At 64.3% G+C, this 16986-nt stretch overlaps 1 protein-coding gene across 1 annotated transcript in view; it reads left to right on the plus strand.

Annotated features, from left to right (window-relative positions):
• Positions 1–16060, plus strand: part of SDC3 (syndecan 3) — a 37330-nt gene extending 21270 nt beyond the window's left edge. The window contains exons 2-5 of the mRNA XM_058304023.2: positions 5341–5458; positions 6823–7436; positions 10940–11231; positions 12087–16060. Of these exons, the coding sequence (XP_058160006.1) occupies positions 5341–5458; positions 6823–7436; positions 10940–11231; positions 12087–12253 (1191 nt within the window). The 3' untranslated portion in view covers positions 12254–16060. The remainder of the gene's footprint in view (positions 1–5340; positions 5459–6822; positions 7437–10939; positions 11232–12086) is intronic.
• The last annotated feature ends 926 nt before the right edge of the window (positions 16061–16986 follow it).

A 16986-nucleotide genomic window follows, 5' to 3' on the forward strand; every position in this document is an offset into this window, starting at 1 on the left:
CTCTGTCCACTGCACAGGCTGCTCTAAGCTGCGCTACCCCCGTCCCCCGTTTTACAGATGGCAACACCGAGGCGCTGAGAGGTTAGGGAGCGTGCCTGGCGTCCCACGGGAGTGCGGGCTGCTCCGCTCGGGCTCCACCTCTGTGCGATCCAGCTCCTCTAGGGAGGCTTGTGGAGGGGAGGGAAGGTGGGGGGGCTGGGCAGAGGAGGCCCAGGCTTGGCAGGGGGCTGGGGTGGGAGGGACAGGCCCCGGTTTTCTCCCTGGGAGTGGGGAGGAGTGTGGGAGGAGGAGTGGGGGGGAGGGGGCTCTGGGCGGAGGGGACTTCCTGGGCATCCAGGTGGGCCCTCCCCGCCCGAGCCTGGGGCACCCGGGCATCCGCAGTCACTGTACATTTCAGTAGGGGGGATGGCGTGGGGGTGGGGTAAGTGAAGGGGGGGCCTCAGGTCACTGCGGGATCTGACACCCTCCGGGCTGGGAGCCTGAGGTGCCTCTGTGGGATGAGGTTGTGGGTCAGCTCAGGTCGGGGCGCAGGAAGGTGACAGGGGGCGTCACCCGTCGCGGTGCTGTGCGCGTGCTTGTAGGACGCGGGAGGGGAAGGGCTCCTGCGCCTGCCTGCACGCTTGCGGGTGGCGGGGCCTGGCGGTGGGCCTTCGCAGGGCGCGGGGTAGGCGGGAGCAAGTGGAGGCTCGGGAGTGGGGGTTTCAGAGCCCCCCAGTGCGTTCGCAGGGCTTTGCGCTCCTGGACTTGGAACGTGCGCAGGGGGCTGTGGGGAGCTCTAAGTTGAGGATGCGCCTGGGGTGAGCAGGGGCTGTGGGGCCACGATGGCGCGTTCAGGGCAAGGGCTTCTGAGACCGTGTCCCAGTTCTGCCGAAATCCCGGCCTCAGTGTCCACACCTGTGAAATGGGAACGATAAAAGCCTTGGGAGGCTGTGAGAATTCAAGCAGGCAGTGGAGGCGCAGTATGTCCAGTGCCTGGCCTGGGCAGCGGTGGCAGGCAGAGGTCTCCAGAGCCCCTGGTGGCCCCTCAGTGACTCCCCCAGGCCTGAGTGCCCCGACCTTCACCAGCTGCCCCGGGAAGCCCTGGGACTGGAGGTGGCAGAAGGAGCCCCCCCCCCCCCCGTGCCCCAAGGACTGGGGGTTCAAGGGCGAGAGAAGGTTGTGTACAGGTTGGGAAGTCAGAGGGTGGACTCCGATGCACAGGGAGGCTATGCAGGGGTGAGGTGTGATGCTGGGAACGCACTAGAATTGGGGGTAGGTCTGTGTGCTTCTTGGGTGTGGCATGTGTGTGCTCAGCAGGTGGTTATGAGATTTTGCTGAAGTTTGTGTGGGATCCGTAGGGTGCACTGGACAATGAGGGAGGTGCAGCCTGGGGCTGTGAGGACCCCAGGTGTGTGTGTGCAGCCAGAGGTGCAGTGAGCGGGCGATGGAGCGGCTGTGCTGTCATAAGCTGCAGGGGTACACAGGCTGGCGCTGGGGAGCGTTGCCCCCACTGTCTGTGTTCTGTAGGGTGTGGCTAGGTGCGTGTGCGCGTGCCGAGGGTGCCCGGGCCATCCACGCATTGCCTGTGGGTGGCGGCATGTGTGTGTGTTGGGTGTGCGGGTGTTTATCAGGCACGTAAGGGTATGTGCTAGTCAGGAGGGGGGGCAGTGAGGGTCAGGGAGGGGCGGGCAGAGTCCTGGGCATTTGGATTCGATTCTCCTTTAAGGGTATTGCATGGATAATTATGCTAATTATGCATGGAATTATGCAAATTGGGGAGGTCGTTTGGGGGTCAGGGGCTGTTTGTCACCGTCCTCAGGCAATCTGTGACTTCGCAGGCTTTCCCCGCTGCCTCCCCGGCTCTGTACCCCGCCCCCGTCCCTCTCTCCTCTCTCCTCTGCCTCTTTGGGAGCTGCAGCTGGCAGCACCCCTGTAGCAGTCCTCTGGGGGCCCACTGAGCCCCGATCCCTGAGCAGGCCCAAGGGGAGACAGCTGGCTTGCAGCTGGGGAGCTGGACGACATGGCCTCCTGGGGGCCCGGCAGGCCCCAGGTGTCCCCAGCACTGAGCTCCTGCCAGGCTTCCTAGGGCAGGCTCAGGGCTGGCTGGGTGATTGGGCACCCTCGCTCCACCCCGTGGCCGGCTGCTCGTGATTGGGAAAGAATGTTCCCTTGGAGGCAGGTTTGGAAAATCACCAAGGTGGCCCCTTCCCCAGCTTCATCTGATCAGTGCGAGGCTAAATTAAGAAGCGAGAGAATCCTGCCCCTCCCCCCACCTCCCACTCTCTGCCTCCTCTCCTCCTCGCACCCCCCCCACTGTCCCCTCCCCCACCTCTCCGTCCCTGTGTCTCCACCTTCCCCCTCTCCCTGCTATCCTCTCTGTTCCTCAGTGCTCGCTCCCTCTCCTGCCCCCCCATCCCCATCTCTGTGGGGAGCTGGAGCTCCTGGTCCTTAGCATGGAGGAGATGGTCGTCATGGCAACAGTTGTCATGTCAATGGCTACTGAGCTAAGGATGAATAGTATCTAGGTGAGAGCTACCTGCGTGGAGGCTGATGGATTCACAGGAGACTCGATGCTTGTCTCTGAGCCTCGGAGCGGCACAGTACATCCCCACCCCCTCTCCCTGTGCGGTGGCCATTTGCACCGAGGGGCACACTGACAGATGTGTCTCTCTGGGGCTGCCTTTAGGTGCATGTGTGTCAGGGTGGGCCTGGGTGGACTGTTCTTGTCTGTGGTACGTCAGGCCTTCCTGGGAATAGGCTACGAAGGGTCAGTGTGTGGCTTTGGACACTGAGAAAGCCTGGGGACTCCCTATTTTGGCTCCCACATTTATCCCAGTTTGGGAGTCCCTGGAGCCACAGACGTCTGAGCCCCTCGCTGGCCCGGGTCCCTGCTCTGTCCCCACCTGCTGGGAGGCCCTGGCAGGAGCTCCAGGCTACTTGCTAAGAACTGGACGGCCAGGGGCAGGAGCCAGGGACTTGAGCTGGGCTGGCCCAGGCTGTGGAGTCTGGGTGTGCGGGGAGCCTTCCGGCACCGCCCCCCAAGCTGGGTCCCAGAGAATCTTTATCCTGGGCAGAGCGGACAGAGCTGGGAGCTGGAGAGAGCTGGGCGGGTAGCTGCTGTGAGCTCCTGGAATGTCTAAAAAGGAGGAAGACCCAGCAATTAGTCACGGGAGCAATTACTCTAATTGTTCCATTCCATGACTCACTGGTAGCAAGTAAATACTGATTAATTCATTACTTTGAGATGTGTGTGTGTGTGTGTGTGTGTGTGTGTGTGTGTGTGTGTTTGGGGTGGGGGGCAACTCCTGGCTCCCTGCCTTGGCCTCCTGCCCTGGCTGGGCTGGATAGGCGTTAGAGCAGGTGGTTGAGGCTGGGCCGGGGCAGGAAGCCAGGCCCAGGGTTCCGGGTTGGCTTCTCTCTAGCTCTGTACACATTTCAGACAGGGGCCCGTCAGTGGCTGGCGTGTGTCAGAGGCTGAGCACAAACATGGTGCCAGGCCTCTCCTGCTCACACACCTTCTGTGGCTCCCCACTGTCAGTCAGATGCTCAGACTTGCCCCTACTGAACCAGTGAGTTCAACTTTCACTATATTCTAATGTGCAGCCAGGGTCAAAAATGACCAGTTTCTGCAACAAAGTCGTCAGCCAAACACTGAAAGCCTTTTGTGATCGGTCCCCAGCTGACTTCCGCAGCATCTCCTGCAGCTTGCCCTGCCTTACGCCTGCCCCGTGAATTATTGACGTCCTCCAAAAGTCATTCCTTAACAAGTTTTTCTTGCGTACCTACTATGTGCCAGGCATCTTGCTGGCCTCTGGTCTCTGCCCTTGCCTTCGTTAGCTTAAAGTTCATTGAGTATGGGCCTGGCTGTTGATAACAAACAAGCACGGCTCACAAGCAGTGATCAGGAGCATGAATTCAGAATCACAGGATGCTCTGAAAACTTCTTTTAACAAGTGACGTGGGAGCAGCAGTTAGTTGGCAAAAAATTGGGGGACGAGGGGATAGGAAGGCCATCTCAACAGAGGGAATGGCGTGAGCACAGCAGGTAGCGGATTCTAGCCTATTCCAGGGATGGAAGGGGCCACAGGGGCTGGAGTGGGTGTGCAAGGGCTGAGGGGGGGGGCATGGCTGAGGCGGGGGGGAGCAGCACCGGCTCTGCACGCACAGGCTGTACTTTCCCACCTCCGCCGAAGGCCCTTTCTGTTTTTATTTTAATTATTTAAGACCCAGATGCCGTGGTCTTCACATCCGAGCAGCAGGTGTTAGTCTCACCTTCCTCTGGAAAGCTCCCGGGGCAGGAGCGGTGGCTGCGCTCACTCCGGAACCAGGGTCAGAGGGGTGTCGGGGGAGAAGGCCAAGGCGCAGGGCCAAGCCTGTCCCTCTGGGGGTTTGCACTCGTGCCACTGGTGGTGTTAGCACCGCCTCCCACCCCAGGGTTGTGGGGAGGGCGGAGTGGGGACCAGAGCCCCCCGTCCCAGTCTTCCCAGATCCCAGCTCTGGGAGGAGTCTTGGGCCTAGTGAACTGGACCCTGGGAAAAGCCCCTCTCAGCCCTGGTGGCCCCTGGAGACCTCGTGGCAGAAGTGGAAGGAAGGGTCAGGCCCTGCGCCAAGTATGGGTGCTGAGATATTTGGGAGTGGGTGAGGGCGGGGGGAGGACTCAGGCCCAGTCTTACTCCTCTCCCCCGTCCCAGCCGAGGCTCTTTCCTCCGGGAGCTGCCAGTCTCTCCAACACCCAGTCCCGTCCCGTGCTGCTAACCGAGGAGGGGGAGGCGGGACCCAAGCAGAGCGGGGCCCTCGCCGGTATCGTGTGCGCCGTGGCTGTGGGCAGCGGGGCCTCAGTTCTCGCACCTGTGGAATAGGCCTGATGCCTTCACCCGCACCCACGCTTGCCTGGGGGACTCAGCGAGGTCTCGTGGGTCTTTGTGAGGGGGGCTGGTGATGCCGGCCATGCTAAGAGTGACAGGTCCCCTGTACTGACCCCTGCGGGGTGCCAGGGCTGAGCCCAGCACTGCACACGCTACATGCGGAATAGCAGGAGCTATTAGCTTGTTTTACAGATGAGTAAGCTGAGGCGTGGAGAGATTAACTAAATTGCCCCAGGTCGCACATTCACCAAGCGATGCAGCAGGGCCTCAGAGCCAGGCGTTCTGGTGCCAGAGCCTGTGCCCCGGACGGGGCTCCCCGGGGCCTGGGGCAAGACCAGGGAGACGGGGCTGCTACCCTGCCTTGCGTGGGGCTGGCGGAGGTCGCCAGGCCTGCTCTCTGTCCCCCGCGAAGCCCCAGCCCGCCCGCCCCTCCTGCCGTGCCCCCGGCCGTCCAGGCTGCCCGGCCTCGGCGCCCTGAGCCCGTCCCTCTCCGCAGGCGCAGCGCTGGCGCAGCGAGAACTTCGAGAGGCCCGTGGACCTCGAGGGCTCCGGGGACGACGACGCCTTCCCCGACGACGAGCTGGATGACCTGTACTCGGGCTCGGGCTCGGGCTGTAAGTACCTGCTTCCTGCCGGTCCCCCGGGGCGGGAGCTGGCCGAGGAGCTCCGGCGGGGGGGCGTCTGGGACCCCAAGACTGGAGGGCTGCCAATACCCCTGGGAGGGAGGCAGGGCCCGGCTGGCCTCAGAGCCCAGGGCCTCCGCGTGCAGCGTGGCCCCGGCACACACCCTCCCCCCGACCCCCCCCCCCCCCACAGAGGGAGAGGCCTGAGCCGCCTGCTGCCCCCCCCCCCCCCCCCCCCCCCGGGCTTTCAGGTTGGGTCCAGCTCCCAAGGGACTTAGGAGCGGGCTCTCAGGCACACCTCCGCAGGGGCAACCTGATTGGCCCAGCGAGGGGCAGGCGGGCCCTCCCGTCCAATCAGCGGGGGCGGGGGGCGGGGTTAGGCAGTGAGAGAAAGGGGCGGCCCCTGGGCGGGTGGTGGCCGCGGCCTGGGGGAGCCCGGCGGGGCCTGCGGGGTGCGAACCCCGCTTCGCCGTGCGCCCTTTCGCCAGCCGCGTTCCCTCCGCAAGTCTCGTCTTCCCATCTGTAAATGGCCATAGGTGTACCTTCCTCTCAGAGCCCCCGGAAGGTTCCAGAAAAGACATCAGGGTCTGGCCCAGAGGAGGAGCTCTAACAATGGTCACAAAAAAAGGGGGTGGGGATTGAGAGTGGGTCCAGTGAAGGCTCAGGACCGGGTCTGGAGGGGTAGTCGGAGGTCTGCCCACCCCCCTGGCGCCTGCAGCCCCTGCCAGTCTTCCCTTCAGCCCACTCCTCGAAGCCGCTTCTGGATTCCTCTTTGTCAAGTCCAACCTGGGGGCCAGGCCTGCGTGCCCAGCGTGCTCTGCCTGTCCCGGGCCCAGCAGCTGGCTGCGGCTGCCCCTCCCCCCTGCCTCTCTGCTTCCTCATTTCTCCCCTAATCCGCTCAGCATCCGGCTTTTTCTGGCCATCACTTTCCCTGTAGGAAGGCCTCGTCCCCCCTTGCCCTCTGCCTCTGGGGGAGCTCTTGGTGGACCCACTGCCTTGTGCCGTGGTCGGGTCTGGCTCTTCCAAGGATGCCACTCCCTGCACCCCCTGAGCCCCCACTTAGCGTTGTCCCCTGTAGGGCCTTAGTTGTTGCTGGCTGGATTGATGGCCTCAAAGCTCCAGGCTGGGTGGGCTGGAATAGTCAGGGAAGTCTTCCTGGAAGAGGTGGTCCCCTGGACGAGTTTTTAGCCGAGCAGAGAGGAGTGAGGGAATGTCCACCAGCCATTGGCCAACCAGTAGCTGTCTTGTCCTGGGAAAGTTAGGCAAAGAGAAGGGTTGGGGGCCCTGATCTCAGTGTCTGTTGCTTACCTGTCCCTCACCCAGCTCCTAGCTCTCTCCTTCTCCCCCACCCTCAGACTTCGAGCAGGAGTCGGGCATTGAGACAGCTATGCGGTTTGGCCCAGACGTGGCCCTGGCGGTGTCCACCACGCCTGCTGTGCTGCCCACGACGGACATCCAGCCCGTGGGGGCTCCATTTGAGGAGCTGCCCCCTGAGCGCCCTGCCCTGGAGACGGCCGCCAGCACCCTGGTGGTGACAGAGGTCCCAGGAGAGCCCAGCCAGAGAGCCACCACCCTATCCACAACCACAGTTACCACTGCCACCACGGCCACAGGGGCCCCAACCATGGCCACAGAGCCCGCCACGGTGGCCGCCGCCACCCCCAGCACCCCCGCGGCACCTCCTTCCACGGCCACCACTTCTGCCATAAGGACCACCGGCGTTCGGAGGCTCCTGCCGCTCCCGCTGACCACGGCAGCCACAGCCAGGGCCGCCACCCCAGCGGTGCCCTCGCCTCCCACCACAGCGGCTGCCTTGGACACAGAGGCCCCAACACCCAGGCTGGTCAGCACAGCTACCTCCAGGCCGACAGCTGTCCCCAGGCCGGCTACCACCCAGGAGCCTGATGCCCCTGAAAGGAGCACGCTGCCCCTGGGCACCGTTGCCCCTGGACCCACGGAGGTGGCTCAGGTGAGGGGTTGGGTGAGGCAGGGAGTGAGGGCAGGGGAGGCTGGGTCAGCGGGTGGGGGAGGAAGGGGGGAGCTGAGCAGAGATGGGCCCTGGTAAGTTCTGGAGCTGAGCCAGGCAGGGCAGGGGCAGACATTGGGGGACAGGCTGGAGGGCAGGGCCTGGGCGCGGGTGGCGGGGTGAGGTGGGAGAGGTGTGGGGGTGGGAGAGGGACCTGGACTGGGTCTAAGGATGTGGGAGAGTGGGGTGTGGGGTGCTGGGACAAGACATCACTGGGGCAGGGATCAGGCGAGCGTGTGTGGGCGTGCGCGTGGGTGGAGGGCCGGGCAGGGCCGCTGGGAGAGACTCGGGAGCCCGGGCCGCATTTGGCCGCGCCCCTCTCTTAGCCACGCCATCTCAGGCACCGGCCCAGCCTTCCTCCACCTCCGTTGCCTTATCTGTGGAAAGGAGAAAACGCTCTCCTTTTGTGAGTTAAATTCCTGAAGTGTTTAGAACAGCACAGCCAACCACGAGCCTCAGCTGTGGCTGCTGCCCTGGCTGCTGCCGCTGACGTCACCGTGGTTATGATTCCGAGGTGGGTTATAAACAGCGCCGTGTGAGAAGCACAATTTTAGCTCACATCTGTGGGGCGCGCGCTGCCGGTGCGCCAGGCCCAGGGCCAAGCCCTTCACCCGCGCCATCTCCCATCCACATGGCCACCCTCGTCTTACAGATGGGGCAGTGGGGACCCAGGGAGGCAGGGCCGCTCTCCCAGGGGCTCACAGCCAGTAAGGCAGAGTCAGGGTTTGGACCTGGGCGGGCGGCTCCAGAGCTCCTGCTAGGGCCGAGAAGTGTGTGCGCACATGCTTGTGTGTGCTGGATGCCACGGCTGGGCATCGGGCCGGGAAGTGTGTGTGTACACACTCGTGTGTGCTGAATGCCACGGCTGGGCATAGGGCCGGGAAGTGTGTGTGTACACGCTCGTGTGTGCTGAATGCCACGGCTAGGCATAGGGCTGGGAAGTGTGTGTGTACACACTTGTGTGTGCTAGATGCCACGGCTGGGCATAGGGCTGGGAAGTGTGTGTGTACACGCTCGTGTGTGCTGGATGCCACGGCTGGGCACCGGGCTGGGAAGTGTGTGCGCACACGCTCGTGTGTGCTGGATGCCACAGCTGGGCATAGGGCTGGGAAGTGTGTGCGCACACGCTCGTGTGTGCTGGGTGCCACGGCTGGGCATAGGGCTGGGAAGTGTGTGCGCACACGCTCGTGTGTGCTAGAAGCCACGGCTGGGCATAGGGCTGGGAAGTGTGTGCGTACACGCTCGTGTGTGCTGGATGCCACGGCTGGGCATCGGGCTGGGAAGTGTGTGTGTACACGCTCGTGTGTGCTGGATGCCACGGCTGGGCATCGGGCTGGGAAGTGTGTGTGTACATGCTCGTGTGTGCTGAATGCCACGGCTGGGCATCGGGCTGGGAAGTGTGTGTGTACACGCTCGTGTGTGCTGAATGCCACGGCTGGGCATAGGGCCGAGAAGTGTGTGTGTACACGCTCGTGTGTGCTGGATGCCACGGCTGGGCATAGTGCTGGGAAGTGTGTGTGTACACGCTCGTGTGTGCTGAATGCCACGGCTGGGCATAGGGCCGGGAAGTGTGTGTGTACACGCTCGTGTGTGCTGAATGCCACGGCTAGGCATAGGGCTGGGAAGTGTGTGTGTACACACTTGTGTGTGCTAGATGCCACGGCTGGGCATAGGGCTGGGAAGTGTGTGTGTACACGCTCGTGTGTGCTGGATGCCACGGCTGGGCATCGGGCCGGGAAGTGTGTGCGTACACGCTCGTGTGTGCTGGATGCCACGGCTGGGCATAGTGCTGGGAAGTGTGTGTGTACACGCTCGTGTGTGCTGGATGCCACGGCTGGGCACCGGGCTGGGAAGTGTGTGCGCACACGCTCGTGTGTGCTGGATGCCACGGCTGGGCATAGGGCTGGGAAGTGTGTGCGCACACGCTCGTGTGTGCTAGAAGCCACGGCTGGGCATAGGGCTGGGAAGTGTGTGCGTACACGCTCGTGTGTGCTGGATGCCACGGCTGGGCATAGGGCTGGGAAGTGTGTGTGTACACGCTCGTGTGTGCTGGATGCCACGGCTGGGCATCGGGCTGGGAAGTGTGTGTGTACACGCTCGTGTGTGCTGAATGCCACGGCTGGGCATAGGGCCGAGAAGTGTGTGTGTACACGCTCATGTGTGCTGGATGCCACGGCTGGGCGGCATGGGGCTGGGAAGTGTGTGTGCACATGCTCGTGTGTGCTGGATGCCACGGCTGGGCATAGGGCTGGAAGGGTGTGCGCACACGCTCATGTGTGCTGGATGCCAAAGCTGGGCATCGGGCCGGGAAGGGTGTGTATACACGCTCGTGTGTGCTGGATGCCCGGCTGGGCATTGAAGGAAAGGGGATGAAGGTGTTAGGGACGCTGGGGTAGATGGCATCAAGGAAGGGGAAGTCGCCTGCTCTCTCCTGGGTGCACCATTAGGGAGAGGCGGGAATCCGTCGAAGTGCGAAAGCCCTTGTGGCCAGCCTCACAGGGAGGGCACTGCCCTCGGGAGTCAGCACTGGCCCTTTGGAGTCCCCAGCTGGACTCAGCGGGACCTGGGCCCTGTCCTGTGCTCCCCTGAGCAGCCTGGACAGCCTGGTGCTTTCACCCAGGCCGAGCAGGAAAAGGGGAGACAATGACAGGACATGGAGCTCAGGGTGGACTGGCCGCTGGCCCGGCCTCCGTGCACTGCCTCTTCCCGGCGCGACGCTAGGCCCGCCCGCCCCCGCCCCTTGTGAAGTGGCTCTGCCCTGCCTTGGTGGCTCCCGCAGCCCCCGTTTGGGTCTCATGACTCCCAGTGCTGGTCCGGCCTCCCCCTGCGGGAGCCATCGGCACTCGTGGTCACTGGGCTGGCTGCCTGGACACCCGCCCCCGGGGATGTCATGCTCTGTGGGCTGTGCTCTTGGACTGTCCAGGCTGAGGGGCTCACCTTGGCCCTAGGCGCATGGGCAAGGGACTGGACTCCAGTCCGTAACAGGTGTAGTCACCAGTCCCCCAACTGCTCCCCAGGAGGGATTCCCTGAGGACGGTGACTAAGGCAGCTGCAGGGGGAAGTGATGGGGGCGGAGTGGGGACAGGATGTGGCCAGGGCAGGGGGACAAGAGAGGCCGTGTTACAGACTGGGACTCCAGAGCTGGATAGCTCTGGCTTTCCAACTTTGCTTCTACCACTTACTAGCTGTGTGACCTTGAGCCAGGGACATAATCTCTCTGAACTTATTTCCTGCCCTGTAAACTGGGGAGAATTACACCTCCTTCTTGGAGATGTTGTGGAGGTAAGTGCCCATAAAGTGCTTAGCACAGTGCCTGGCATGTAGTAAGTGCTTGGAAAGCGTTAGCTCTGCCGGGGAGGAGGGGTGCTAGTGGTGGGCTTATGTGAGGCCCCCTGTGGCGGGGGTGCTGGGGCCTGGCTCCTGGGCTCATGCCACCCTCCCTGCAGACCCCCACTCCGGAGTCCTTGCTGACCACGATCCGGGATGAACCCGAGGTGCCAGTGAGCGGGGGCCCCAGCGGGGACTTTGAGCTGCCAGAGGAAGAGACCACGCAGCCAGACGCAGCCAATGAGGTGGTGGCCGTGGGCGGGGCCGTGGCCAAGCCCTCGCCCCCGCCCGGGGTGCTCCCCAAGGGTGCCCACCCAGGCCCTGGCCTCCTGGACAATGCCATCGACTCGGGCAGCTCCGCCGCTCAGCTGCCTCAGAAGAGTATCCTGGAGCGGAAGGAGGTGCTCGTAGGTGAGGCTTCGGGGTCTGGAGTGGAGGGGCCGGGAGGGGCCGGGCGAGGCGGCTGGCTGCGCCTGTGGGCACCCGGGAGGGGGGGCAGGAGAGCAGGGGCTTCCTCCGAGGCAGGTAAGAAGGGAAAGCTGGGGACCCGCCCCCAACACCTGCCTCTGCTGCCTCCCCTGACCCCCCCCATCCCAGGGTGTGACCCTGGCTGCTTCTCCACCTCCAGCACTTTGCTCCATGACCTTTGACCTTCCTCAGACTCTGATCTTGACCCCTCCTCCCAGTACTTGTCCTGGGTCTCCCCTTCTGGATCCTAATCTCAGACCCCACCCTTGACCCCAGCCCCTATGGGCCTGCCCCAGCCCCACCTCCAGGCTCGGGACCCTTGGTCCAAATCCTGGCTCCGGCTCATGCAGTGTGCCCTCAGGCCGGGTGCCTACCTCTCCGGGCTCCCTTTCCCCCCCTCTGTGGAACGGGGCTTCCTCGTGCACTCTGTCAATCCTAAACTGCACGTCTGACCCCGTGTCAACCCTTCTGTAACTGGGATGCGTCCATTTACCTGGCAGAACTCCCCCCCAACCCCGACAGTACCTAAAACGATGGTGCACCTGGTCACTGGTGGCATCTTACCCTGGATGACGACGGCGGCGGCGCCGCCCCCGCAGGTCTGGTGGCGCACGAAGGCCTCGGGCGGGCAGTGAGGACACGCAGGCGGTAGCCAGAGCTGAATAGCAGCGCCCGCTCCCTCTTCACTGCAGTGACGATCTCAGCTGGGGGCGCCCACCCCCGGGCCCTCCGCCCTGGCCCGGGCTCTCCCCACCCCTCCCGGCCCCCGGCCTTGACCTCTGCTCTCTCCCTCCGCAGCGGTGATTGTGGGCGGGGTGGTGGGCGCCCTCTTCGCCGCCTTCCTGGTCACACTGCTCATCTACCGCATGAAGAAGAAGGACGAGGGCAGCTACACGCTGGAGGAGCCCAAGCAGGCGAGCATCACCTACCAGAAGCCCGACAAGCAGGAGGAGTTCTACGCCTAGCGGCCCCCCCGCCGCCCCACCCAGGCCCCTCGGCCAGCTAGCCCAGGCCTGGGACTGGGCCCGGGAGGGGCCCTGGCCCCCCGCCCTCCACCTTCCCCCCAAGGCCTGCCCGGGCTGCCGGCCTCACACGGGGCTGCCCTGGAGGACAGGAGGCACTGCCCTCTGCCCCAGGCTGGGCGCCCCCTGCCCCTCTCTCGCCCACCAGCCTGGGGCTCCAGGACCTCAGGCCAGCTGGACAGGAGGACGGGAGCTCCTGATGGGCTGGTGGAAGAAGGGATGGGGCCGGAGGTGGGCCTGAGCCCTGACCTGGCCCCCCTGGGCCGGCCTGAGGTCTCCTTGCTGGGGAGAGAGAGGCCCTCGGGTTGGTTTCCAGGACAAGCGTTTGGCAAACTCAGCCCTTGGATCACCTGGACGCTGCGGCCCCTCGCTCCCGGCCCACTGCCCCTCTCTCCTCGGTGGGAGAGCGTCCCTGGTCCCCAGCCTGTTGTGTCGTGGCCTCGCTGGGGCCGTGGGGTGGTTCCCACTCCCCTACCCACCCGGGAGCACAGGCCGCCGCAGGCTTCACCTCTTTTTTCTGAGTCTTCCTCTGAGAAATGGCTTCTGAAGAGAGCCCTGGCAGGAGCGGTGAGGAGGGGCCCCTCGGCCGCCCCGTGAGAGGGCTCCGCACACGCCTCAGCTCCCACCCGGTCAGGCACGGTCCCGCGAGACAGAAGCACGCAGTGACAAAACCACACGGTCCTGCCGACGCGGCCAGCCGGGCCCCGTCCCAGCCGCACACGTCCTCCCCGAGGTGTCTGTGCTCACGCGCTCCTCGCGCGCCCTCCAAACAGTTTCCCCAAGCCCCCTTGAGCCACCTGACAGGACTGGGACCCCCGTCTCTGCCCGCCTCCCTCTCACGTGCACACACGCGGACACCACACACCTTGTCGCGGGGTTCAGGCTCACGGGGTGGTGGCAGCGAGCCCAACAGTCAGCCCATATTGGGTCACCCCGAGTCGCCCCGTCACAGTCCCATGCCACAGCGCCCACGCCAACTGCACTGCCACCGGCCCCGGCTGCGCCAGACTGGTCCCTGGGGGATGCACAGTCTCCCTCCACACAGCCTCGCTCCCACTGGGGCAAGGCGGGTAGGCCCTGGCCCTCCCTGGAGTTGAGTGTGGAATGGGGGACGATGTCGGAAGCCCCCCCGGCCTCCCCCTTGCCTGCTTCCCTCCACCCTGTAGCCACAAAGGGGGAGGTTTGGGGCCAGCTCCCCCCCCCCCCCCCCCCCCCCCCCCCCCCGCCGGGAGCCTTGGGATGTTGCCAGGTTGAGGAGGGAATGAGCTGGCTCCTGGTAAGGGTTGGCTCTGGGCTGTGGAGGGCGCTGGGGTCTCCCAGGACCACGGGCCCGCCTCCTGGTCTCCCTGCATCCCCTTCCTGCTCTGAGCGAGGGGGCTGACTGCCTCCTGGGACAACAAGTCTCCAAAGTGCCTGTGCGGGCGGGCCCTGCCGCCCAGCTCTCCTGCACCCTCTGCCCTCCACCTCGCCAGGCGAAACGCAGTCTCCCCTCCCCCAGTGGCCCTCCCCTTGGACACTTGCCCACCCATTTGGCCAAGCAGTTGGCAGTTCTGGCTGCACCTGGATGGACCACAGCCAGAAGCTGCCCCTTCCAGATGAGCTGCCCCAGTCCCTGCGGCCGGACGTTGGCGAGATCAGAGCGGTGGGGGTGGGGCTGGGTGTTGCAGGTCCTGGCCCACCTTCCTGCCCAGGGCCCTCTCCGTGGACACTGTAAATGTAGGGTCGCATCCTTTTTTGGGAAGGATGTTCTTGGCGGGGGCGCTGGGAGCCAAGGGGCTGTGGTGTGAGTTGTGATTGGCTGGTGCTCACGCCCACACCACCCCCTTACCCACAACCCAGATTAAAGTCAGAAACCCAGGTTTTATTTCTGTTCCCTTTCCGGATCTCCCTGGCAGCAGATTTCTGCAGGGTGAAGGGTGGGGGGTGCCCGAGGAAGTGAGGGCGAGGGTCCGTGGACATCTCCCAGCCTGCTCTTTCCAGGGGTCTTTCTCCCAGGCTGGGGCTCCATCTTGGAGGCCCCAGAAAACACCGCCTCCCCCCCTCCCCCCCCCCCGCAGGGCCTGGAGGCTTGGGGAGAGCCAGCTGGTCCCGGCGTGGGGGAGGGTGGGCGTGGGATGACAGCAGCCTAGGCCCGGGAGGTTCTGTGGGCTGTGGCTTGGCCTCAGCTGTCCCTGGAGCAGCAGGCAGGGGGCCCCGCCTCCCTCGGCCCTGCTCCCCAGGTGGGCTGCTGCCTTGGGGACAGCAGCTTCCTGAGAAGGCCTGGGCAGGCCGAGGCTGAGAGACCAGGGAGCACGGAGGCTCAGGGCGCCCTGGCCTCGGGGAGGCTGGGGTGGGGCAGGGCCCGCGGTGGGAGGGCGTGGAGGGGGTTTAGGGTGGCTCCTCCCATCCCAAGGGCTGGGTTCTAACTTGGGGCTTGGCCCCCAGGCCCTGGGCCCCTCTGCTCTTGGTTAGCATTGGGGAAGATAGGTCTTGTTCCTTTGAGATCCTTGCAGCCCTGGATCCAAGACAAATGTCCAGGCTTTATCCCATGACGTTCAGGAGAAATCCACTGTCCACTGTTGCCGGCCCCTGCCCCCTCTGGCCAGCCCAATTCAGATGAGGCAATCCAAGAGGGCGAAGTCGCATAGGAGAGGAGCTGAAGCTCTCAGGGTGCAGTGTGTGGGTGCAGCACCCTCTCGCCACGTGTGCAGGGCCTGCCCAGAGAGATCGCAGACACGACGGTGCTGCAGGGGCAGGCGTCCGGTCGGGCCCTGGTGTTTGCTGGCAGTGTGGCGAGTTCCACCATGAGCGCTTGTGTGGCTCAAGAACCTGTCTGGGGCCTTGGCTGCCAGAGGCAGGGTGGGGCCCAGAGAGCCGGCACCCCCACCCCTTGGCTGTGACTTCTGGGGCCCAGGCTGTCTCCCCAGGGGACTGGAGGGCTGAGGTCTCCAGAATCGGGGTGTGGGGGGGGGCACCTTTCCTGCAAGGCTGGTCCCCTTGAGCCCTGGAGTTACCCGAGTGGCCCCCAGGGCTGGGCCAGGCAGGCCTGTGGGCAGGGCCTTTGGGTGCTCAGGCTAGAACCCCTGGGGGTGACAAGACGATCTGGTCAGGCCTCCAGGCTGGGCACCGTGGCCGCGGGTGCAGACCGTCCTCTGCCCCCTCACGGGGCAGGAGGGGCCGCCGCCCCCACGGCTCCTGGGTTTCTCCTGACAGCCTCAGCGCTGGCCTAGCCTGCCCAGGCCTCCCGCCTGTAAATAGAAGCCCACAAACCATGTACAGATTTGCAGAGCCACTGAGGGGCCCCTGGAGTCGCCCCAGCATCCCCCAGGCGCCCGCCTGGCACCTCGGTGCATCCGGCTCCAGGGTGGCAAATGCATGTAAATATTTTTCGTAGGCAGCGTGGCTCCAGAGAGCCCCCTGAAGACTGTCCCTCCCTCTGGCGTGTCCTTTCTCCTGTACAGAACCCGCTAAGAACCCAGCCTGGGGCGGGGAGGGGCGTCTGCCCTTCCCTCCCCAGGCCATCTTGCCCTTTTCCCTGTAACCTCTTTATTAACTGTACCTGTGCTGAATCCATGGCCAAAACTTTAAATAAGGAAAAGCAGAGGAAAAAGTAGAAAAAGAGACCAAGGCGCCCGCCCCGCTGTGGGTTCTCATCTGTCCCAGCCTTGTGAAGGAACTGTTGTTTTATATTTTTTTTCTTTTTCTTTTTTTTTTTTAACACTTCCCGTGCTGTGCCCATTTATAAGAGGAAATAAAATTAAGCTGAAATGATGCGCTGTGGCCAGAGTGTGAGGCAAATGTGGAAGTCGTGTGGGGAGGGGCAGCCCAGGGCCCGCCGTGGGCCTCGGCCGCCTTCCCCTTTAAAGGGCTTGAGAAGCAAGCCGGGGCAGTTGACCGCCAGCCCCTCGCGGGAACCGTTGTGGTCAAGGCGGCTGCTGGGTGAGCGCCGGGGAAACGGCGGCGCTGTCTGCGGCGGGGGCCGGGCTGCGGGGGGCCGGGGCCTGCGGTTGACCCGCGGGAGCAGCGCCGGGTTCAGGCCGCGGGATATGGGAATCGGAGCGGCGGAGGCGGATGGCTTCGGGGTCTGGTTTTAAGCCGAGGTGGCAACGCTTCTGAGCCCTGCCTTGGACAGGCTGCCCGGCTTCTCTGAGCCCGTTTCCCGTCTGTAAGATGGGGTGACAAGCGCCCTATTAAATGAGGGGGGCCGTTGAGCACAGTGGCTGGCACAGCCAGCCTCAGCTCGCGGGGGCTGGGGGGAGGTCAATGGCATGGAGTCATGGGCTCCGAGGACCAGACAGCGGGAGGGCGCAGCGAGCAGCCCCGGAGCCTCCTTGGGGTAGACATTCCCTCACCCCCACTGGGGAATTCCCCGGCCCCCACTTGCACGCCTCGTGGGAAGGGAGCCTGCCTGCCCGCCAGCCCAAGGCTCCACTCCAGCATTCCCCTTCTCTGGCCCTTCTCCCCGCCGGGGGCCGTGCACAGCCCTCAAGGCCTTGGGCAGTCATGGTTACAGACCTTCCTTTCCCAAGGGAAGCCTTTCTGCTTCCCACAGATATTTCTTCTAGAAAATTCTTCCTCTTAAAATGCAATACCCACACAAGGCCCTGATAGTCCTGGGATGGGCTGGAGCCTAAGGCCTCTGGATCTGGAGCAAGGATCACCCTCCCGCCCCCCTCAATAGTGCAGGCGCTGTGCTT

This window comes from Dasypus novemcinctus, chromosome 9 (assembly GCF_030445035.2).
Source record: "Dasypus novemcinctus isolate mDasNov1 chromosome 9, mDasNov1.1.hap2, whole genome shotgun sequence".
Lineage (NCBI taxonomy): Eukaryota > Metazoa > Chordata > Mammalia > Cingulata > Dasypodidae > Dasypus > Dasypus novemcinctus.